The sequence below is a fragment of the Brienomyrus brachyistius genome, chromosome 9 (genome assembly GCF_023856365.1).
Source record: "Brienomyrus brachyistius isolate T26 chromosome 9, BBRACH_0.4, whole genome shotgun sequence".
NCBI classification, from domain to species: Eukaryota; Metazoa; Chordata; class Actinopteri; order Osteoglossiformes; family Mormyridae; genus Brienomyrus; species Brienomyrus brachyistius.
This window is the reverse complement of record NC_064541.1, coordinates 16,702,718-16,727,761: the sequence shown is the minus strand read 5'-3', so window position 1 is coordinate 16,727,761 and position 25,044 is coordinate 16,702,718. Positions and strand designations below refer to the sequence as shown.

The 25,044-nt window shown below is 40.9% G+C and overlaps 2 protein-coding genes across 3 annotated transcripts; both read right to left on the bottom strand.

Moving 5' to 3' along the window:
• Positions 1-205: 205 nt before the first annotated feature.
• Positions 206-11,789, bottom strand: tnfaip8l2b (tumor necrosis factor, alpha-induced protein 8-like 2b). The gene is made up of 3 exons (XM_049024435.1): positions 11,553-11,789; positions 2,058-2,380; positions 206-1,176 (listed from the first exon to the last, which is right to left on the bottom strand). Exons 2-3 carry the CDS (start codon positions 2,373-2,375, stop codon positions 934-936), a joined length of 561 nt encoding a protein of 186 aa, XP_048880392.1. The 5' UTR covers positions 2,376-2,380; positions 11,553-11,789; the 3' UTR covers positions 206-933.
• A 3,152-nt stretch (positions 11,790-14,941) lies between these two features.
• Positions 14,942-24,334, bottom strand: LOC125748392 (soluble guanylate cyclase 88E-like). 2 transcript variants are annotated; one of them, XM_049024422.1, is made up of 17 exons: positions 23,721-24,334; positions 22,940-23,136; positions 22,295-22,427; positions 22,017-22,191; positions 21,728-21,819; positions 21,206-21,463; positions 20,940-21,081; positions 20,522-20,647; positions 19,980-20,100; positions 19,618-19,747; positions 19,326-19,472; positions 18,922-19,068; positions 18,527-18,683; positions 17,044-17,153; positions 16,590-16,679; positions 16,368-16,486; positions 14,942-15,431 (listed from the first exon to the last, which is right to left on the bottom strand). In XM_049024422.1, exons 2-17 carry the CDS (start codon positions 23,065-23,067, stop codon positions 15,074-15,076), a joined length of 2,433 nt encoding a protein of 810 aa, XP_048880379.1. In that variant the 5' UTR covers positions 23,068-23,136; positions 23,721-24,334; the 3' UTR covers positions 14,942-15,073. The 2 variants fall into 2 exon arrangements, with proteins under 2 accessions (XP_048880379.1, XP_048880380.1); XM_049024423.1 differs by having other exon boundaries at positions 22,017-22,113.
• Between the last annotated feature and the right edge of the window lie 710 nt (positions 24,335-25,044).

Below are 25,044 nucleotides of genomic sequence, written 5' to 3'. Positions count from 1 at the left end.
CTGATTTGGTATTTTTAAACATTGAGAAGGAAGTGACTTGTAGGGCAAACGATTGTTCTTTACACCTTCTGTCTTCAGTTGGAAAAGCACGTACAGTCTGGGATTTTTTTCCAGAAGAATCACAATTGACAGTATTTGCCAGTTAATGTTCACAATATTTGTGATTTTGCACCATTTGATTTAAGAAAAAGGACAAGAGACAATGCATGTTTTATTTTCATTTTATAAAAAAAATCTATAGAATTTTTATCAGTAGAATTAATATACATATATCTTTAACTTTTATGAAAAACAGATGTCAAGCCTAAAGTGATGGTTAATTTTTATCATCCAACACTGTTTATCGCAACAAAATAGCGTGTCATTTACAGTAGGGTTGCACCGTATATACATTTTAACCCATAGAAATTCTTTTTTGCAACGCTAGATGGCAGTGGTTTTTACAGTGATCTCAAATATTGCGAGCCTTGCTTTTATGGCACTAAAATCACTTCACGTGCTCAGATAGCAGTGGATTATCATCTTTTTGTCAGCATGTTTTCTGTTTGGAATCTTTTTGTTACTTTACATAAAAATGTAGTTTTTGCAGTGGGGGTGTATTTTATAAAAATGGGTGACACAAACAGGTGAGCGATGGCTTTGAATGTTGAAATGCAAGACGTTCTGGTATATGATCATATTAAGATTTGTTTTTGCAATTATTGCATCCGAAGAGGGAAATTCCGCTGAAATAGACAGCATTTTTGTAGCTGTTGCATTGGCATATTTGATGTGGCTTCATCTTAAAAAAAGATCAAGTCGGATTCCCCATCTCACATTGTTTTTGTGTTACATATTAGTTCGTGTTCAGTAACGTGAGAACCTTGTTCTCTCCTCCGTTTCAGTCTGGACTTGAACCCCAGCAGTGTCTGTATTTCAGGCAGGGTAGTCAGCTCATAATTTGTCATCCTCCAACAGTTTGTTCAAGCCAGCGCAGATCTTGGTGAGGTTGGACGAGAAAGGTCCATGTGGGGAATAGAGACTGGCAAGCAGCTCTGGGTTGGAATAGTGACTGAAGACGTGATTGATTCGTCCGTGGGATTTGGGGGTGAGGTGCTCCTTCACCAGCTTGAGCAGCAAGTCTCGGCACTCCGTCAGGGTTTTTGACATCACGTTCTTGTCAAATGTGAAGTCCACCTTGGCCACCAAGAAAGACACCATTATTTATTTTACTGCTCAGTATAAAAGCACATTATGCTTTATACTGTATTGTCATCTAACTATATACAGTCAGCCTTCCATATTGGCTGAGGATTGATTTCAGGACCCCCCCCCCCAGATACCAAAATCTATGGATGCTACAAACCCCTCATATAAAATGGCATAGTATTTGCATATAACTTACAAACATCCTCCAGGATTTTTTAAATCGCTTCTAGACTTCTTACAATAATCAATACAATGTAAAAGCTCTGTACAACATTGTTATACTGTATTGCTTAGGGGATAATGACAAGGAAAAAAGTCTGTATAAATTCAGCACAGACATAACCATCATAATACATATAGAAAATGTGATTATACAGTAAATAACGAAAATATGTTTTCATTTTCTCTCCCTGTCATATACACACAGTGTTACCACTCACCACCAACACCAAACATCAATTCATTCAAACGGTTCGGTGTAGCTTTTGGCTTCTCAAATTCAAATTTGGCTTTTTGGAACTTTCAAAATATATATATTTTTTTATATTCTCAATCTGTGGCAGGTTGAATCTGTGGGTATGGACGGCCAACTGTATATTTGATTGCTGGTAGTTAACTATGTTCAAATATGTCAAACTCCAAAAAAAGTTGACATACAAATGCCATTTTTAGTTGCTCTTTGCTTTTATGTTCCTAAAATGTTCATTATTAATAAGTTAATAATGCTCAGCCGAGTCATGCAGGGTGACGACATGAGATTCACTGCAATGAATCATCACACTTTTGACAGTGTTGAAGTTAATAGAGTGTCTGCTTTCACACATATTCACTGATGTTATCTTGATGAGTGACGGATGATGGAAACTAACCTCATGGAAGCTTATAGCAGTCATGGCGACCTGCCGGAGTTTCTTTTTGAAGTCCTGGGCCAAGCTGAGCTCCTCCGTACTGAAGCGATTGTGGCGATAGAGTACACTGAGCTTCACTGCCACCTTGATCAGGTCCTTCGCCACATTCTGAGCCTCTGCCCGGCTGCCTGTGTACCCTTTCGAAACCCTGTAGAGCTCATCGAGGATCTCGCTGCTGGTATCGTCAATGAGCGCTTGTACCATAGACTTGCTGGCCATGTGACTGAGAATCTTCTTCTGAACCTTCATGGCCATGTCCTTTGAGCTGAAGGTATCCATTGCAGCTACGGGAGCAAAGGGAATCAACATTTTAAACGCCTGAATCACTGGATATGGTTTGTTTTGCATATCACAATAACATTGGAGGCAACCAAAGAGACACATAAACGCTGGTTTTGGCTGAGGTCACATTTTCATCACTAATACAGATACATACTTACTACCTATATACAGAAGCAGATTTGCAATCAGAGGTTTAAATGCCAGTTGAGGGAAAATCAGCAACAACCTGTCAAGATTTCGTATCCTGTTATGGTGAAGAGAACGTATGAATCAACAAAGATTTCATGTTTTTTGACTTGCTAACGGAGGATGGTCCTGGAGGGTATTTTGGATTTTCATGCTTAAAAAAACTGATGAAACTCTGTACTCTTTGTGTCTCATTAGTTTGCAGGTCTGTTGAGTCTTACTGAAACCTTTGAAACCCTTCAGAGACGCAGAGCCCTGTTTTTCATGTGGGCGGGGCTTCAGTTTGACATAACTGTCACCGTGATGAGATCCGTAGATGGGTGGTAACAGTGACAGTTGGTGACGACTATAATTACCCACATAACTGCCTGCCAAGAGTCATATACACAATGTCCATAAATGGCAAACAGGATACACCTTTAAAAAACACACACAAGCTTAATGACCCTTTCCCTTGTGCGAGATTATGTTTCAATTTCAATTCACCTTCCCTTATTGCACTTTCCCCTATTACTTTCTATAAAAAGCACATTTCTTTGGAGAATTCTTATGAATTCTCCAAACTCTGCACATTTATGCTCATTTTCCTCTGTGCACATACCAGTGTGACATGACTAATTTACACACTTGTGTGTTTTCATCTCTGGCTCCTGCACAAGCATTCCTGACACCCAAATACCTTCTTATTATGCTCGGATAGCCTGACAGCATTAGTTGGCCTGCAAAGCACGTTTACAGAAATGCCCATTAAATACACATGTGTGAGTCCCAGAAACAGCCAGCCATGCACATGTCAGTAAGTGTCACTGATTAATAAGCATCGATTTACTGTTACTGCCTCTTCTTCAGCTTAATACTGCGACCCTCACATTTATCATGACCGCATTTAAATGTCTTATTTATCACATTTCGCTTAGGAATAGTCCTTTGCTGACCGGCACTTAACATTGATTGTCTACTGCATGGGGTTTTCAACCTTTTATTGAACCAGAGCCCCCCCAAATGAAAATAGACTATGGCTAGGGACCCCTGCAACAAATGTAGGAGGGGCTTTAATGATTCACCTTAAATGTTTTTTTCTCTGATAGTCATATTGCATCAATCAGATGATGCCAGTTTAAGAAGCACTTCAACGGGGCCCCCGCAACTGTTCTGTGGGCCCCGCGGGGCCCTGCAACGATTGCCTCACATAGGCATCTGGCTTAGCATATTTCATAATGAGGCTATAAATTCTAGGGGCTTTAGTAATTAGATACATCGCTGTTTTTAAAGGGCTGAAATTATTAGTTTTTAGAATGTGAATTTCAACTATGATTTAATAAATAGCTTGAGTACTTATTGATTTTGGATGATAAATACTGTGTGAAGGAATAGTTAAATACTTTTTGAGAATTATTTGAAAGGTTGAAAAGTACTGGGAATTCTCTTTGAGGCAGTTCTATTGTTAGACCTTGCCAGGTTAGTTCAGAGGCAGAGAACATGCTGGAATGAGTATTCATATTAATTTTGGTTTGGCCAAAAATGTTTTGCGAATAGTTTTTTTTGAGTCAATAAATTGACCTCTGGAACATTTGACTTCTTAAAGCTGTCCCCTGGTCTTTGCTTGGACATGATCTAACAACTTGGCGGCAGTGCTAGGATAGTCCAGTGGGAGGTGCTCTTGAGTTAGAGGATTGCTAGAAGGTTGGATAACACGTTACATAAAGCAATCATACAACTGCATTATATATACACCTTCATAATGCATTGTAATGCATTCATAAAGTATTATACATACAATTGTAAATATTTATAAAAAGGTATACAATAAAGCCATGTTTATTATGCATTATGAATGCTCTTAGCTTTCATGCACTATAAATACCTTCATAATGCATTATAATGGGCAGTACCGAAGGTCACTGAAGATGCTACCACACGTCACTGAAGATGCTACCACATGCTTAGACCACAATTGAGGTAGAATCCAACCCAGATGAGGAGGAGGTGCAGCAAGGTACGACTGACGTCTTGGTGAGCAGGAGCCAGAAGGAAATTTTGAAGCACATATTAGACAGCTAAAGCAAATGTTCTAGAAATTTCTAGCTGATCTACAGGACAAGGAGGACCGTGAGGAACAGGAAGCTGCTTCACAAAAAGTGAGACAGAAGTTGTTGCAGCATCAGTTTCAGCTACTGCAAGAGGAGAACAGTGCACCTGTCGGGAAGAGGCACTGCAAAGAGATGGAGTGGAGGCAGGGCAGCCTTTTGGAACCTCCACCAATCCAAGACCAGCAAGTCATATTTGCCTTCCTAAACTACTCACAATGAAATAGGTCAATGAAACAAATGACATGGAACATTTCTATACCACATCCGAGCGTAGAGCTACAGTTTGTAGAAGGCTGCAGAAAAACTTAGACTTGTTCCTGTCTTGAACGGCAAAACATGTAGTGCCTGTGTGGCAATTGATATGAATGAATCAGGTGAATATGGGTTTGTCAAGGAGGCCATACTGAAGAAGTATTGCATCAATGCTGAGAGGTTTCACTCAATGGAAGTGTCAGCAGAGGAAATCCCCAAAGATCTGTACATTCAGCTGAGGAACATCTGTCACAAATGGATGAAGCCTTCGGGAAAATGGTGCAAGAGATTGGAGAAATAATCAAATGAACAGCTCATGAATATGCTTTGCCCAGAGCTCCGGGTTAGGTTTGGAGAGCATAACCCACTCATCCCTGAGCATGATGCCTGACTTGTAGCTTAGTGACGCAGCCAACCTTAGAAGCATATCCAGTGGAAGACTACTGAAGACAAGCTTCCACAGTGATGGATAGTTTCATTTGAGAGAAATCTGAAAGGGACTGAAAATCCAAGTTCTACCAAGGCGGAGGCTGTCAAATGTTGGCTAAGTAGGTCACAAAAAAACCTATATGTCTGCATCTAACTCCCAGCTTGTGCTATGCCTTTTTATTTTGTTCCTCTGCCAAGCTAAGTGACATGCCTGTAGGATTAAATGGCCACAAAGTAGTTGCTTTTGTAGATACTGGCTGTACTTTGACTTTGGCTGAGACCCATGTTTTTGCAGAGTGTCCTTTGGATAATGACTCTCCTGTAAGGATTAAGTGTGAGCATGGTGAAGAGCAAGCTTATCCAACTGCCGTAGTGTACCTGGAGGTACAAGGACAATGTATATCTTATGAGAGCAGCATTTTCCATAGCCAGTTGTCATTCACCATGATTTTACTATATTTATGGATTTTGGTTACCTTTAATATGGCACTAGCTCAGTCGAAAAGAGATGGAGAGAAGCAGAAAATAATTCTTGGACTACCCTTCCTTTTTATGGCTATGACCTGCTAGCTGGCTTATTCAAGCTGAAGAAGTACAAAATGGAGAAAAAGCAAGATAAGTTTCAAAGAACGGTGGTACAAAGTTCAGACCTTATAGAGCCTGATAACCTTCTGAGCTGTGATCAGTGCGAAATGCCGCTTAATATGCCTCCAAAAGGATGATCTCCGTAAGGTACTCCCAGGTTGCAAAAGCAGCTGACAGCTGCAAAAGCATATGTTGGATTGACATATCATGTAAAGAGGTTTTCTGCCTTTATACATTGCAGACGCTACTTCTGAAAAGTGTAGGTAATATTGTGCTTAGTTTGTGGCATTGACCTTAGCTAGGATGCTGCAAAACATATTCCAGAGTAAGTAGGCACTTCTACCAGCTGAGGATGACTAAAGACATTGCTGCCTTTTGCAGAACCTGTCCAGAGTATCAAAGTATGGCCATCAGAATGGGCATCTCAAAGCCCCATTGGACTTCAGCCTGTTATCAGTAGTCCATTTGAACATTTGGGGAGAGTTACTGCAAGCCCAGGCAACAGGCAACAAGTACATGTTGGTAGTTTGTGATTCCTCAACTTCATACTCTGAGGTCTTTCCTTTGAGGAACATTGATTTTATTTTGTAAAAGTAGGGTTTCCTTAAGAGAGTCTTATTGCTGTGTTTTTATATAGACTTCCGTTATCTTGATTCAGTCTTTAAATTTTATTCCCACCCTTGTCTATTATCGAGATATTTTTGAGATGATAGAGAAAGCTAAACTTATTAGTAGACTACTGTAGGGTACTGACAGGTGGCTCTTGCCACAGAATCTAGAGAACTAACCACCTGTTATACCCCTACTCTCCTCATGCAATTCTGGGTTTTACCATTTGGTTTACATGGTGCTCCCACCAACTTTCCAGCAATTAATGGATATTATTTTGCAGGAATGATGCATACTGTGTTATGGGAGAGTTTGCCGCTGCTTATCTCAGTAATGTAGTGATGCTCAGAAATATATGCATATGAATATATGGGGGCATCACCTTCGGGTAGCATTTTGGTGCGTTAAAGATGCTGGCTTTGCTATGAAGTACAGAGCTATTGAGCTCTCCAAATGGTAGTTAACATGAAGGATATCTGTGCTCATTTAGCTTGCTGGCATTTGTCTTTTGAGCCATTTCAGTTTGTGAATAAGTTTCAGCCCGGCAATGAAAATGTAACCGCAGATTTTGTCTATTGCCTGATGTACGACAGTTGAGAGGGGGGGGTTATTTTTGACAACTGCTTAAGCCTCATGCAGGCGTCGCTAACAGCAGTATGCAATTTTTCTTAATATAGTGACTAAAAACTTCCAGCAGTCTCCCTTTTCTGTATTATGTCATGGACATTAAGATATTCTATTTACATGCTGTTGTTCATTTAAGGTTCCTTTGATCATTCGCGTCATGGCTTCATTATTGTGTCATACGATGGCTAATGTGCTGTAAAACAGGAGATTAATCGTGTCTGTAATGGACACTTTCTCTGATAGGTGTGCGAACTTGTAAAGAATTGTCTGACCATAGTACAGGCTTATGATTAGCTTTGTTAATTTACCAACACTTTCAAACATGCTCCTGAATTATCTGCTGTCAGTGGGTGGGTTCTTAGTGGAAGCACGTTGAAATGAATGATTACATTCATTCCAAAGCCAAATATTTAGCTGAATATATATATTTTTGTAAATAGTTTTTTTTTTTGAGTCAATAAATCTACCTTTGGACCTTTGCAGCTGCCTCCTGGTCTCCTGCTTTGAAGCTATCATCACATACTCATGAGCAACGCTGAACACCTCCTGTGGACCGTACAACGAAGCGGGGTCCAACAAGTTACCCCGATAAACCAGTAACCCCACTTCATAGTACAGGCCCCTGGTCTACCGAATTCATTCTTATCATGCACATCTGAGAGTATGAAGCTGTGTAACATTTGTGCTAAGCTCACCTCTGTGGCGCTGCCCATATTGATTCCTACTATAATTAAAAGGGTATGGCTGAAAGAATGCAGTAACTCTTCAATGCACTTTTGTAGGTCTGTCTTGTTTTACTTTCTATCACCGGGATGCTTGGCTCAGGGGAGAAACCATGAAAAGGTGGTATCATGGGGGCATGAGGCAAAGCCCCAACTGCGTCAAAGAAGAAAACATTCTATTCCCCTCAGACCTGAGATGTGCAAACATTAGGTAAACACCGTCAATTGTTGGCACAGTCTCTCCCTTTATTTTAATGGTTGTAAAGTTAAGACAAACTGTTGGAGTCTGACATGTTACAATAATTTCATGCCTGGAAAAACCACAGTGGTTGAATTCTTACAACAGCTACAATGGCTAAGCAGCAGCAAAATTGGAGCAATATAATATCAATGAGTTTTCAATATGGAAAAGGGCAACACACAACAGATAAACCGTGTAATTCAGGAGAAGCAAAATAAAAACTCCATCCAATGGCCGCATAAACATTACAGGCTGTGGTATTTGAAAAAGTCATAAAGTGCATGTTGTGTTTGATCAGGTACCTTATGAATACACTAGTTTCAGAAGTAAATGATGGTTAATGCGATAACATGTAAATATACATCCAACGTTCGATCACATGTTGCTATTTAACAACATACATTGGGGCAATTGTAAGAGTCTTGTGAGTTTTCTTTCATTTCTTTCCATTCATTTCAGTTCTCAGTGCTTCCACAAAGCTGAATTCAAGCCCTTCAGTAAGAAAAGAGAACGGCTGTTTTAACCATATCTCCATGGTTAACTCGCTGGTTTAGAAACGCATGATTTTCAGATGTTCAGGGAGAGAGAGCACAAGGTTTGCTTAAAATGGGCGACCTGCTCCAACAGGTATGAGACCAGAGGATTGTGCTTTACATAGCACAGGCAGGTTCCTACAGGTCTTTACTAACCAGCTTTCTTTGGAAGGCAGACAGCAAAAGAGCTTGCTCTCTGATCTAAAACATCACCCAGACCTGTGAGGACATCCCTCTGGCCTCATAGACAAGATGTTGGTGGATCCATGACCTTGTCTTGAAGCCTTCACGTTGCCCCAGAGAGCTCTTTAGGCTGACCGAAACTGAAGCTGTGCCAAGCATTAGGAATACATTATTATTACTCCTGATTTGCCTCTTATTGAGCTCTTGGGGTATTCTGATTCTCTGGTGACTATTGTTTTTGTGTATTGTGTCTTCAAATATTACTTGCAGTGACATTAAACATAAGCTAGGTTTACATTTTAAGTTTTCATCATGCGTCAAGTTAACAGCACCAAATATCAAGGCTTGCATGCTATAAACATGGTGTAAATATTAACTGTGTGCATGTGGGAGATATGTCTGATATGCAGTTCAACTTTACCAGCTCAGCTGAAAGTCGATACTCCTATAAATCATGAAAGTCTTATTCTAGCCGTTGTCCTTTGAGCAGCGGAACTTCAGAAGTTCACTGAAAGTCCACAATGTTGCACCTTAACACAAACTTTTCACAGGGATTAGAAGACATCAATTCACTATATTTACTTTAAACCATGAATGGAAGTGGAGAACTATAATAACTATTTATAATTTTATATTTAATTCCATTCCATACAAACTTAAAGCCAGGAGCTCTGTAGGGGTCTGACTGGCTTCTGCAATTTTAATCACATTTCCTCACCATCAAACTATGAAGCAGCTGGAAATAGCTGAGCTTCAGCGTGTGGTTCAAAGGAGGCCTGCAAATGATTATTTCACCTGGTCCAGCATGGAGAGTTTTTTCAACATGTTTGCTGTTGTTTTTATACAGTAGGACATCAGTCCAGGGGAGCCCCTGGTGTTGACCACCCCTCAGACATGTCGTAGAAAAGAAATACAACCTTTAAAATTGCAAGATCATTTGTACATTGAATTATACTGCAAAATTTTTAAATCGACTTCATCGGGGTGGAGTTAAGATTTCTGGGCCCACTGACAAAATGTCACTTTGGGCCCCTCAGCCAATAATTTTAATTCAAGGGCTCCTGCGGGGGATCTTCTCGAGATATAGACTGATGATTTATTTTGCTTAAACATTTGACTAACGTGTTATTTTATGTTGTACAGATACATCTCTGGAGTGAAATATAAAGTATGGTCTTTATAGAGATTAAATGCTGATTAAAACATAAACAATGGGTTAAATCTGTAACATTTCAAGGGTTTTTCTTTTCATTTTAGAAACTGAATCTGTTCTGAAATTCCTTTGTCCTTCTGCAATTTAGTGCAGTTTCATCACTCTTAAATACTTCCAGTTCCTTACATGGGCGATGAAATGTCGTTTAAACGAAAATAACCTTTTATGTTGGACATAATCCATCTTTTGTTGCAATAAATACTGCTGTAAGGTAAACGTGAATGTCTTCTCAAGCAAACCAGCTACCAGTGTGCAAATGTATAGACATTTCAAAGTTAGCGAAGTTTTTAAATTCACTAGTCTGCCAGCTTCCAGTGTTTCTTGAACTGGTTTTTACAGTTCTGCCGAAGTTCAGCGGAGCTGTGGTAAAGTGTAACGATTAGAGGAATTTGAACAAATGAGCTAAATATTTAGGATGGCAGTGATGACTGGATCTGGTAGAACGTTGAACTCTGTTTTTGGGCAAACCCTCAATAACCTGGGGCTGGTACAAGAGGGCATCCTATTGTTTGAAGGGTGTAGAGTGACTGGCAGCCCTGTAATTAAACATCAGGATCTGGGACTCGTTCACAGTACAGCACTCTAGACTCAAGTCAAAGTACATCACCTGACTAGAATGTGTGTCATTTTAGCCTCTGGATTCTCTGACATGACAAGTGACGTAAAAGAAAATAATTTATTGTGGTTTTCTGCCACAGGTTTGCTGTGAGTAGAGCTATTAATTTGACACAATAAGAATTGTAATTCATAAATACCTCATAAATAATATATAAGCATTTCTACTCCAGATTCACTTTTTTTTTGTTCAATTTGGGCCCATGCTTTTAGATGTTCACTTGGATATATTGCAATGATAACGGTAACAAATTGCAACAAGGTAATGAGAAGACTGCTAAAGTTTGTTGTTATTTAAGTTTGAAACGCTTTAAAAGCATGTCCCTCACTAAAAACAGAATTGAAACATCTCATCAGTCAGGGGAATCTGGAGAGGCGGAGCATAACCGCAAAGATGGTACTTTAATATGATAAAGACACTGAATCTACTACACAATCCAAAGCTGAGGTAAAGCATCTCGTAATGCTGATTAACTCGATAAACGTTCGGAGATATAGATCCCTTGAAAATGATACATTATAATCAGTTACATCACATACAATATTTGCTAATAAAAATCTCTTTAGAGTTGGATAATACATTTTTCCTCATTTAAAGTGCTCCCTGTCTCTGCAGTACTACCTATTTGTAAGTGAACTCAAGCATCATTCTCAGAATGTGAAACACGAAGAAAACAGAATACATTTCCATTCTAACCCATGATCTCAGAATTAACCCTTCTATGTGCTTTTACTCCAACTTAAAACTGTATCATCCGCAGTCTCTTTAAAACACCATCCAGTTGTACCAGCAAGGTGAGAGGACTGACATGTCAAAAGGTCTTAGTATCACCGTTAGCTGCAAGATGAGCGGCCGTGCACCGTAAACGTAAACCCTGCAGTACCTCACCTCTCTTTCAGTCACTCAAACTCCTCCTTGTCAAACTTCTTTCTCCCCTCTTCTTTTGAAACTGGTCTTGAACATTAAATTTCTGTACTTGTAGGACTCTTCCCCCAGTAAGCAGAAGCGATCCAAAATCCCCACTGACACAGAGGTCCGTGTATCTGGATTTTTTAAGATTTTTTGACAGCCGAACTTCCTTGAGGAAATAATTCTTCAAGACACGCCCCTAAATGTGTTTTGCCTTCTGCCTTGCGCGCTCCGTCTATCTCCCCCTCGGCCCCTCCTTCTCTCCCTCTCTTCCCTCGCTCTCTCTGCTGACGTTGTAGATTGCCTCTGCCTGTCCTAACAAGTGTGATCCACTGAAAGAATTCAGCAGTAATCCAGCAGCATGGTATTCTGAAAAAGGTTGGGCTTTAGCCTTTTTGTGCTGACTAATTGCACAAATGCAGTGGTCAGTCAGCAAAGGACTCGCCCCCCCGCCACGTTAACATTGCTTATGCTTTAATTACAGATTAATGATTGTACTTTTCTGGCCAAATGTACTGGCATTACCCAGCCCACACAACTGGATTAGCTAGACATATAATCTAACTGAAATTTCCATTACAAGCATCAGTCCTACAGAGCAGATCCTAAACAACAAAAATAACATGCATATTTTGCCAAAAATTGACATTTTCCTGTCACTCTGTGATCTCCCTTTGTATGATCGCCCACCTTCTTCCTGCACTCAAGAATGATTCAAAAAGGAACGACACAGAACAAAGCCTGCAAGAGATTAAATGAAACCAAAGGCTGCAGTGTGATTTGTTTCACTTTACTTTTTCGGGTTCAGATATTGTCTGAATATCTGATACTGATTGTTTGAAACTCGTGGTAACTGATTCCATAATTTAATTTTGATATCCAAATTAAAAATAAAGCTTTACAAACCTGTTTTTGGGGATTTTATATTTCAATTATTATTTACCATAATAGGAAAGGTTGGATAGGTTAATGGAAGATTTGGGTAGTTGTGGAAGATTTTCCTTAATCTGAAATATTAAATGAATATCTTGCTTCCCCAGTCCTGTGTTTCAAAACAAATACAATAGTTCCTATAGCAAGAACCAACATACAGACTTTTATAGATAATTGTCTTGCAAATGTGTAATTTTTAAGCAAATACATTCCATAAGCAAGAGTTCTGAAAGATGACCATCTGGACGAGATATCTGCCAAATTCTGCCCAACCCAGTAAAGCTATGCGAGTCTTGGGACCCCTGCTTTTCTCCCCAGTTTCTTCATTCAGCCGTGGTCATTTTAATAGAAAGCGAGTGAGTAGCTACAATGAGGGCCAGTGAAGGAAGGCAGTGTGAGAATCTCCCAGCTCCATGCCACTCATCTTTTCATCAGCTGCCTGCATCTCACTGGCAAGGTACAGCTATACAATAGCACCGGTTTTCTTGGCAAAAGACAGGAAGTGCAGTTCGCATGGTTTCCTGGTCACATACCCTTTTATCGGTTAATAACATCTCATTCGGAAATGACAGCACCGAGAATGCCGGCTGGTGAAATACTGATGTGTCTGAGAGGCCGCAAATAGCACAACATGCAAGCTTTCCATCCTTGCAACTCACCTCTGCTGCTCCAATTGTGGTCACACACCTGCCTCGCAGCGGTTTGCCTGGCTCCCGTCTCCCTCGTGCATCAGCACGCCAGTTAAACGGTAACATTAGTTTAGCTTTGCACGTCTGCTTCATCCAAAGGACTTTCTCCGCTTCCCAAATCAGTTAGTGCAGGGCTTCACTGTACAGCAAGAATGAAATCCAGGTGTATCCATATTTACTGACACCTGTTACCTTTGCGCTTATTATTATTGCTCTTATTGCTTATTATACACTAATTTTGGCTATTTTTTTTTTACTGATATTTGCTTGTTTTCCTCTTCATTTTGTTCCCGTATAGTTAAGGGCACCTTAAGGGCTGAAATCCAGGGACCTCAACTTTCCTTGCTGAACAAAATTCTAAACCTTCCCACCCCTTGGTCAACCAATATTACCATGCCCACCCCCCACCAAATGACAACTTTTACCATCGCCAGCCCATCCCCCCACCCCACCCATTGTAGGAAATTGCCTCCGGTGTGGGGACCCCCATGTGAGTATTATTTCTGGACGTATATACCAAAGGGTGGCAGGAATGCCCTAAGCTCTCGAAGGCGATGTCCAGTTTGACCTTTGAAGCACCCTGCCGTATATTTCTACCTCACTGCCACACCACATGCTCTGCTGGATGTGAGCTCAGCTTCACATGAGAGCAACGTGTGGCCGGAAAATAGCCGAACTGAAAGTATTATCACATCATCCTGCGAAAATAGTGCATTTCCAGTAAAAGCAACGGCAGCATTTTTCTAAATATACACTTTCTTTCAGAGCCTTTCTCTTTTTCAGTTCTATTGATTTTTAATTGCTTGCTGGATTGAATTCAGATTTGTGTAAATGAATGCAGCGCCTGAAGCAGCATACATGTACGGCCTCATTTATCAGGAAGCTTATTCCAAGCATGTCTTTGATGTTATACATGTGAATTATAAAGATCAGCAGGCGGAGAAAGTCTACTCATTTTGAAAGTACCTTCTATAATGAACAGAAAAACAGCTTATCTGCCATAATAATGTAACCCATCGCTGGATTTTACAACCGTTGCATTAGTCAACAAAAAAAAAATAATCAAAATGAGTAAAATAGATATATTGCGGAAATGCAGAAATACTATTCCTGCATTTCAGGAGTTTTAACTAAGGTTTGAGCAGGGAAAATCGATTCGCTGTGCTCTCAAACTTTTATTGTACCTCTCCCAGGAAAGGACTCACAGTGTACTGAGATCTGCCGCTATATGGACGTACATGGGGCGGGAGAGGTGGTCAGATGCGTGGATGAGGAGTCGGCAAAAGGAAATACAGATTTCTTTGTGACTGTGTTTGTGTTGTGTTCATGACGACGTCATAAAGGACGGGAAATGACAATCAGAAATAACATAGACATACAAAGAGCCACCAGCGATTATATTCACAGGCAAATATAAAAGGTGTCAGGACATGCGTGCTGTTTATGGACGGTAAGGTTTACAAACCTGTTTTAGCATATGTGTCATGAACGTAGCTTTGTTACATGCCTATGGCATAATAATTGCTCCGTTTTATTAAACATGTGCTATTGAAATACGGCACAACCCATTGTTAGAGTTCACCGTTCCTAACTGACTGGGCACAATACCCTTTTTCAAAAGTATCCGGAAAATCAATTGCTCAAACCATTGTCTCACGCCATAAATTTTGAATATAACGCGTATCTCCTGAAAATTGTAGGCATTGGCATACCCAAACTTGATCTTGCTTAATAAGTAATACATAATAAGTAGCTATTGCTTTATTTATTTAACGTATTTGTATTAATGATAGATGCTATTTCTCCATAAGTACAATTGGGCCTGTAAGTGAACAGAAGAAGAGTATAACAGAGTCCCTGATTATACTCCTGAAGTTCTCACAGCACACTACAGGTGGCGCTGCGCATGGGGACGGAGGATGGTAACCGGGCGTACTGGTTTCTAAAACTGAGCTTCTTGTTTTGAATTTCTGGACCTGCATTCTCAGAGTTACCAGCAGGGGTCATGCTCTCCTGCGCGTTCCCAGCCTCAGGTTTCCCTCCTTTGCTGTTCTTCGTCTTTTTGGCCTTCTCCTTGTCCTGGGGGCCGGTGGAGACGGCGGGAGACCCCGCTGTGCCCTCGAGGGGAGGCAGAGTGTCAGATGGCAGGTCAGTGAGACTGGGCTTCCCCTCTGCTCGCTGTTCGCTGGGTATGTTGGGGTTGGAGGCGGAAAGCTGGGCATTAGTACCAGTAGAGCTACACGTCAGGAAACAGCAGGAAGAGAAAATAAACAGTCATTTAATAAACCCTGCTGCTTATTTAACCTCTAATTAATACAGTACATTATGAATAAGAAGTTAGGAATTAGCAGATAGAAAATCCATCCATCCATTTTCTGAAACCGGTCAATCCCAACTGGGGTCGCGGGGAGGACCGGAGCCTATCCCGGGAAAAATGGGCGCAGGCGAGAACCAACCCTGGGCGCCGTCAACACACCGCAGGGCGCCAGATAGAAAATTAAACAAACAAATTGGCTTTGTACTTTTATCACACGATGGTTTTGTTTCTTAAATTTAGCAGACAGCTCACATAAAATCATTACACTACTACCAAACAGTTAATACCGTGTTTCCCTGAAAATAAGACAGGGTCTTATATTAATTTTTGCTATAGAAGACGCGTTAGGGTTTATTTTCAGGGGATGTCTTATTGTCCCACGTACAACAAACTACAGTACATTTACCGGTATTCATGAACGAAAATCCACATTTATTCAAATACAGACATCATGTCACCTTCTAACCGTATCTTTTCACGTAAACAATCTAACGGTACATTTATTCATGAACAAAAATCTACTGTGTATACATTTACTAAAATATAAAATAAATAATTATAATTTCCTGTTTCCCGTTTATATATACAGTAATCGCATCTCATTCTAGTTACTATACAATCCATGGGATAGTAACTAGGCCTTATCTTACGAGCATCCTGAAAAATCATGCTAGGGCTTATTTTCGGGGAAATACGGTACCATTTAATACCAGTACCAAAAGTTACCAGCATCAGGGCACCTGAATATGCTAAACTTTTTGCAGCAGACAGTGTTGTGGGTGAATTTTCACGTCGTTCCCTATGCTGTATTTCTACGTATGACGACGGTAGGTGAAGGAATCGGCATCCGCTCACCCGTTAGAGGTCCTCTCCTCAGAGTCCCGCTGCTCGCTGCTGTAGCGCAGCTCCGCCGGGCTCTTAAACGAAAGATCCTTCTTCCCCTTCAGCCAGTATGTCTTCATGTAACCTTTCCCCTGAACACAGGGGTTTTGCGTTTAAAAATAATTTCGATGCACTCCCGTGGCATCGCTACTTAAGTGTAAGCAGAACACATGATCTATGGGTTATGAAGCCTACCTTGACAAAGATCTTGCCCCTCTCTTCAATGATATATGGTTCATGTTCCAGGTGGTCCTTGGTGGTCTGGCTGATGTGGATCTGCATTCCCTGTGTGATGAGCAGGAGAAATATCAATAACGTGTTCTTGAGAATAACCTCGACCCAGGCCGTCTTTGCCCTGTAGATTGTTACTATTGCCTAGTAGGTTATGAAAATAGAATGCTCTAGGATGAGGAAGGTATAGAGCGAATTTCTGAAGTTACCCAGGCAAATGTACAGGCCTTGAATGACTTATTATCCTTCTAACTTGTCAAAATGTCTTTTATATTAAATGCTATTAAGTAATCTGTGACAATGTAGCGTTATTTGCAACACATTTTAAAAATAATAATCTGGTGCTGAAAATGAGCGCAGCCTCTGACTTCAGTGAGTGTACTGTGACTCAGTTAGCAGGTGGCTAACGGACGCTCACCACCCCATTGCTCTCCATGCGGGAGGCGGTGTTAACCGTGTCCCCAAACAGGCAGTAGCGTGGCATCTTCAGTCCCACCACGCCGGCCACCACCATGCCCGAGTGGATCCCTGCAGGACACAAGGTCCAGGAACCTCAGAGTCTCTCTGTAGACTTACCATATATATATATATATATATATATATATATATATATATATATATATATATATATATATAATATGTTAATGATCTAGGTTGTATTATCAGTAGTTTTTATTATCGCAGCTTAGTTACTAAAGTGGCATATATAAGATAAGGCAAGTTTTCTCACACACACAGTCGTGTAATCATGTTTATGGGGACCGCTCATTCATTTTTATGGGAAAAATGCTAATGCTAACTATGACAACCTTAAGCCCTACCCAGCCCTAACATAACCATAAGTAACCAAACAAAATACGAGAGTTTTTGCATTTTTAGTTTTTTCATTGCCGTCACGGATTTTTATAAAATAGGAAACTGATCCCCATAAGGTAAAAAAAAATGGGTATTCATCACATTGAGGGGACATCTGGTCTCCACAAGGTAAGGTATACCTGGACCACACACACACACACACACACACACACACACACACATAAACAGCCGTGGAAAAAATTAAGGAACCACTCTATATTTATTTATATATAAGAAATCTGGTTTAATCCTGGTTCTGCTGGCAGAAGGTTACGCTGAGGAGCAAGATGCTTCCAAGCTCAAAATTCCTAAGACAGCAGCACACAAGAACAACCAGAAACCAGCCAGGTAAAGATCACTTATCCGACAGTTTGTCATGAATCGTAGGATGACCTCAAGTGACCTTCTACAGGAATGGGAAACATTAAGTGCGGGTGTGAAGTGCACTGATAAGACAGGATCGTATCAGGCTCCTAACAGCAGAACTGAAGTCCCATAAAGCAAGGAAGAAGCCCTTTAATAATGAGAAACAGAGAAGAACCAGGCTGCAGATTGAATATATATATATATATATTATTCAAAGACACACACACATAAATTGAGAAAAGAGTGAAAATTGTGCTGTGGTCTCTTATTTCCACGGCTGTATGTACACATGTAGCACTTTTCATACACAGAGGAAATTTGAGGTGCTATACAGAGAAAAAATATATGAAAATAAACTTATTATAATATACAGTAATATAGACAGGTAATTAAATGTAATAACATGAAAATAAATTTAAAAGAAAAAGCCATGATAAAAGGCAATTAATTATGATTAAAAATACAGCAAAAAAGTGCATGAAAGAGAACACCCATACATTCAGAACATATAACTGTAATTTCATCTTAGCTTTCAGTTCTGATCTCGCTCAAGGTTACGATGCCAGCAACACTCAATAATGCGAATGAAGTGCTGGCTCGCCTCGCACAGGTGTTAAGCTGAGATAACAGGGAGTCTCTAATTCATATTTGGGTGAATATATATCTGCTGTCGTTCTTACCCACGCGGATCTGAATATTATCTCCAGTTGAAGGATCTTTGAGATGATCGATGGAGCTCAGCATGTCTAAGGCCATGTCACAGATGTGGTGGGCATGGAAAGTGGTCTTGTTGGGGACACCTGCCACCACCATGTATGCGTCTCTTATGGTCTCCACCTGGCATCGGAGACCAAGGTGAAGTCAATGGACTATAGTGAATGTTGAGCCTTTAAATCACGGAATGAAGACTTATTAATGGAACTGAAGACGACTTCATGCCATATGACTCAATGCTTCTAAGCTCCGTTAATGGATGTTGTAGGTGTTTTGCTGGATGACCGTGTTTTCACCATCTTAGAAGATTATTAAATGGTAAGAGAGACTACAGCACCCTGCTGCTCCTACAGCCTCTCACCTTGTAAACGTTGTGCTTCTCGCTGAGTGTGTCAAAGACAATGTAGATCTCATTCAGCATGTCCACCACCTGCATGGGGGTGATGTGGATGCAGATCTCGTTGAACTTCACCACATCACTGAAGAGAATGGTCACATCTGGGAAAACCTGCAATGATGTGGGACAAATGTGTTTGCCACTGCACTACTGTGCCCCCCCCGCCTCCCGAATTTATTCTGTACAAGGTTTCCAAACAATAATGAACACAAGTACTTATTAATGACTGGATCTGTTTCTCATGAAACAGAGTGAATGGGTGTGGAATAAGGGCTGGTCAGATCTGACAGTACACATGAACTTAAATTTATACAGCACCAAGCCAATCATAACCGGCCTGCGCCGGGACAGCAGCACCTAGTCGGTACCTGGCAGGTCTCAAGCGCTGTAATCCCCTTCCTTAGGCGGTCAGCCACAGCCTTGGGGATCATAGCATACAGCAGTGAGTCTCCCCTCCTCTTCTCCTCATCCAGCTTTTTAATAATCTCCTGTAGCTGGGCATACTTCTGCTGCTCCTGAGGATTCAGAGACCGCAGCAGGTCACCCGCCTGGGCCACAGACACTTTGAGCGCTAGAGGAGAGCAGCATTCGCAGACTGTTTGTTCCTTTGTTGTTGTTTGTTACTTTTCTCAGGCTGGCGGGCTGGTTTTTGCGAGGTACCTGATCGAGAGCTAACTGCAGCTCTGCGGACTGCTGCGTTCCGGCTAAAATGAGCTCTCTGCTGGAGTCATGGAGGTTCAGGTCATTGACATACACTCCCATTTTAATCATGTCCTCCACCGTTTCAATACTACAATGACAAAAATACATGAAGAAAACAGTTAAAGTTTTTCGTTTCATATTTAAGCAGCTGCTACCTCCATCAGCCATTTGAGACCATCCAAAGGGGATTCCTTACCCATCTTGGCTAATTTTAACAGCTGTATGTTTACTAAAGAGATTTACTTGTCTTGCTCAGGGATGCAATAGCTATGGCTTTTGTTTTTTTTTTTAGGTAACGGAGAACGCCAAGTAGAACTTACATGGGCGTTCCAAGAAAGATGAGGGAATCCCACTGTGGAACGTACTTCATCTGACCCTTGAGATGAAGAGGCTTTTTGGGAGGCTCCCGCATGTCCTCAAAAATAGTCTCACTGCACTTTCCTGACATGTGGAAAAACAGAACCAGCCCTGTTAATGCATTAGTCAGTTTTTAAGTGGTTTTGCAAACAGGGTTGAAATATAGCGGTGATTTGAGAAGACGAATTTTGCTCTGTGCGCGTGCGAATTACACTGACTGATATGGGACACGGGTGTCACTGTAATTATTTAACGACTTTACCTCAGATGTTTTCTGCACCAAGGGTTTTTTTGGGATGTCATATACTAACACGCTTTTGAGTTTCGAGTGTGGAGTTTCTTAATCACAACGAATTAGAGTTATGTGAAAAATGCTATTTATAATGTCTTATAAAATGCACACTGGAGAACACATGGCTTTCATTAAAGTCCTCATTTTAAACATGAAAATCCGGCCCCTGAAGCCCCGCCTGGCTCGGCAGATCAGACCACAGGCTGCTCTTACCTGTTACCGTCTGGAAAGCAAGCAGTTCGATGTCTTCCCCTCCTGAGTTAGCGGCACTGTTATACGGGCTCAGAGCACCGCTGTACCCCTGGTCTGGCCCTTTCATATCCTCCAGTGCCTTGATGTCTGGGTTCACACAGGTGCATGATCACATGTGCTGCTCCGTGTTCAGCCACATACCAACATCGCGCGGACATTTTAAAGACAATCTCCTTAGGACTGTAAATCACAGTTTTATCTTAACGGCATCCATCCACCTGTGTTCGTCAGCCTACTGTAGAAATGGGTCGTGCAAGAATACTTTGCTATGCTATAGTTAACAACATGAAACAGCATCTATGAGAATTCATGATTTCATGTTATGATAGTGAAGCATGGAACTAGTGATGATGGTTCTGATGGAAACTGAGGCGTTTACCTCTCTGTTCCTTTTTAGGTTTCTCACTTTCCTCCTTTTCTTCTGGCTCCTCCTTACTGAGCTTCGGGATACTGACCTTCTGCTTGCTTTCCACTACAGCCTTGGAGAGCAGCTCAAACACGTTGTTCAAGTGGGTGTAGATCTACGGGTCGATACAAGTCAGGAGACCCTGTTTGCATTCATAAGGCACATTCACTCTGAAGGTCTGTTAGATAAATGGATAGGTACAGTAAGGGAGGCAGGGAGGCGAAGATCCCAGCACTCACATTGTCCCAGCCGAATTCCAGCATGGGCCGGACGAGGGTGAATTCCTCGTTCACTTTCTTCCCTTGCAAGTCGGAGAAGACCTCCTTGAGTCCATCTCCGATGCGATACATGGTCATGTCCCGCCGGAAAATGACGCTGAAGGGAAACATGTCGAAGAATATGCCCCGCTTCATGGGCAGCTTCTCGTAACCCGGGGCCGTCTTCTGCTGGGGCATGCGGTGCTTGAAGGCGGCGTTGTCGAAGTTCATCTTATAGACCTGCAGGCGAGAGGCCGTCGGCCATGACACATGAGACTATGCTTTTTATTAGTCTTTACCCAATTTTATTTCCCCATCCTTATGAATTTCAACGTACGGTTTCAGGCTCTCGCAAGAAATCAGGAAATTTTTTCTGTGCGTTTTGTTTTTTTTAAATATAATTGTATAGTGGCGTAAAATGTAACTTGCGAAGGGATGAGAACAGACTTGTGTACTAAAAACTAACTGGTGCTTTATTGGTTGGTCCCCTCACTTTAAACTCACCACATAGGTCATTTTCTCCGTTTCCTCCTTGGACAGAATTTCTACCTCGATATCTGTGTTGTAAAACTGTCGCCCTACTTGGGACAGCTGTCCTGAAAGAATGAACAGATATCGGATTTCGAATCATTGTTTAAAACACAAGAAATAAAATTATCCCGTAGGGAATAGCTCACAGTGCCTGTCACGCAGCCTTCACTCTGCACCGCACTCCAGTCTGAAGTCAGATGCATCTGGATGCGCGATCGAACCCAGCTATTGGTTTTGATGTGCAGCGGTTTAACGGCGCTACCTTTGACAAATTGCGTGAAACCCTTCCGAGTGCTGCGGTAGTGCAGCGTGAGGCTGGTCTCGCATTCTTCCTCCACACAGAAGCTAGGGGGCTGCACCTTGGGGAAGGAGAAGCGAAAGTACTCGTGCAGGTTGTCAAGCTCGTTGATGAAGTCTCTCACATTGCGCCCCAGTACCTGGCAGCCATCAACAAATACAGGAAAAGAAACAGGCGTAAAGTTTTAGGTAGGTTGCAGAAGAGCTGGTCATCAGGTGAAAAACTGGTCGTTCTTACGCTACCTTCAAGATCCTTTCATAGCCATAATTGCCGATCCTCTTCACCATGTAGACACCAAAAGCATACATCAACTCGTCATGAGTCTTGCCCAGAACTTCTCCAGCTGCCTTTGCCAAACGGAGGATCAGATTGTCACTGAAATAGCACAGAAACATACTTCATAAGACAAGAACTCATTTCGGTGAACTATACTATTTAAAAATGTATAAATTAAAAAATTTCTGGAAAATGGTTTATATACTATGAGAAAAATATCAATGAAATGGAATATCTTAAGATCACAGAATTTTTATTGTGCTTTATATAACTTTGAAACCATCACAAATAATTGGTAGGTAGCATAGAATTGTACATGGAGGAAACTGCTTCTCATGCAAACTTGAAGTCTGAAGGACTGCAGCATTATTGGTAATTTTAGCCAGGCTAAGTAATTGGTTACTCTAACTGAGATGAATGTGGAACTCATCTGCGTCTATATGTGGACTCATCTGAGTCAATAACCGAAGAAAGAAGAGTGTGTTCTCAACCATTTTTGAGCATGTATCCTTCTCTCATTTTTCACTCAGGCATAGTGGAATTCTAAGCCATCACATGTACATTTGTAACATTTAAATGCTAAAAATGAGAAAAATTAGATGAAGACGTACTTGTACATCTGGTGGCGTACGAACTTTAAGTGGGGGATCTCGGCGCGGGCCTCGATCAGCCTCCACACATCCTCCCCGTAGGACTCATTGATGTAGTCATTCACTGCTTCCAGGTAAAGGCCGTACATTTTCAGGGAGGGTTGGAACCTCAGCCGTCTCACTCTAGGCTAACTGCACGGATCAGCAATATCAGGGCACTATGGAGGAGAGAATGGGGTTCTTAGGTACTTATCTGAAGCAACAATCGCAAACCAATGAACGGAAATACATAAAAAACAAATATTCAATGCATCAGAATCTATATATAGCAAGATTCAAGGTGTGTGTTATATAAACAGAGAATATAATTGTAAAGTGAGCAGTATAGTAATATATATATATATATATATATATATTGTTTATTTTCCACTAATATGCAATATATCATATAGAAAAGTAACAAATTTCACTATTTACTGTCTATTTACTACATTGTAGTAAATTGTAGTGTTATGCTTCTAGCAATGGACAAGTGATAACATATAGACTGTAAGCATATTATCCATAATGACCACCACTGCAGCAGCACTCGGTTCTTCCCTCTCTTCCCATTGTCTTGCCATTGTTGGTCACCCAATAAAAATACATTTGACATTGTTCTCTCGTAAGAATATCAGTCTTTATAAGCAAGGGGGCATTACATCACCAAGGTCAGTAATGAGTCAGTGAAGGGTTTCCCTGATTGTTACAGAAAAACCTACTTTCTAAATACAATAATAATAAAACTACGCTTTTCACTTACCTTTGTTCTCTCAGTCCCGTGAAATGAAAACACCAGAATAACAACGCCTAGTCTACAGGGGTCTGGGGGTCCTTGCTGTATCCTTGGGCACCTGTTTGTGGCACACTGGCCTCTTGATACTCTTTTGTGAAGACAATAGGCAGGGGAGCTAAAATAAGAGGGGCTAGGGGAACTAAAATAAGAGGGGTAAGGTGTGTTTCTGGCAGGTAATGCCCCGGAGTACTGGTCTGCAGAGTCGGTATTCTCCTTAATTCCGGATTCACTACCGGTCACAAGTTTTTGCAGGCCAGAGGTTTTAGCAACTTTTCCATTTATTTCATAAACTGAAGATTTTTAAAAATCTTGTTAAGCATTGAAGAGTTGAGTGAACGACTATACATGAAAATACAAGTCTAGTAAAACAAGTTTCCTTTATAACATGGATAGAGTATGTAACAGTGCATGTCTGACGTCCTGTTAACAGGTTGTGTGGTGATGACTGCAAAAAGCTAGGCTGTCCTTTAACTTTAACTGTACTTGTTAACAGTTTTATCCCATGAAACAGAGCAGTGTGCTAATGTCCCTTGTAGGAAAGAAAGCCTTGAATTTTATCTGCTCTTAACTGCTTGAGGAAGTTACTTTGATGAATCAAAGATATTACCTTTTCTTGCTAGTAAAGGTCTTCAAACGGTGAGCATAGTATACATTTATTTGCTAGCAAAGACAAAGAATATTAACTGTGTTTTTTTCGTAAATGTTAAATGAGTAACATACAAATGTAGAAAATCTCAGTATGTGCAAATACTATGTACATGCTTTTCTCAGTCTGACGTGAACAGTGTTATACGACACATCGTTTCATGTTAAAAATGAAAAAATGTGGTGTCATGTAATAAACATGCCATTTCGGAGAAAGTCTGACGATTCTTCACTGGTCTGACTGTCTTCCCCAAAGTACTCTGTGACCGTTGTTAATTTGAGATGAGTTGACAGGACTGGCAAGACCTATCCTGTCAAGATATGAAAAAAGTGAATAATTATTTTAAAATTGGCACTAGTATATTGGCCTCTCTCTCATTTCCCCCTTTGCCCCATTTCCATTCAGTAACTAGTTTGGGAATCACTAGATTAAGAAACTCACTTCACTGCCTGATGAAAGAACCACCAACATCATCAGCAAAATGCTCAACATGAGCAAAATAATTAGAAACACTGTCCAGTTTAATCCAAATGTTTTTCACGGCAGTTCTGCCCAGACGTGAATATTGTTGTAATAAAACATTTAAATTGAGTTAGAATTCTTTGAGGAAAGCAGTGAATTGTCCAATACTTCTTGGCCTTTATT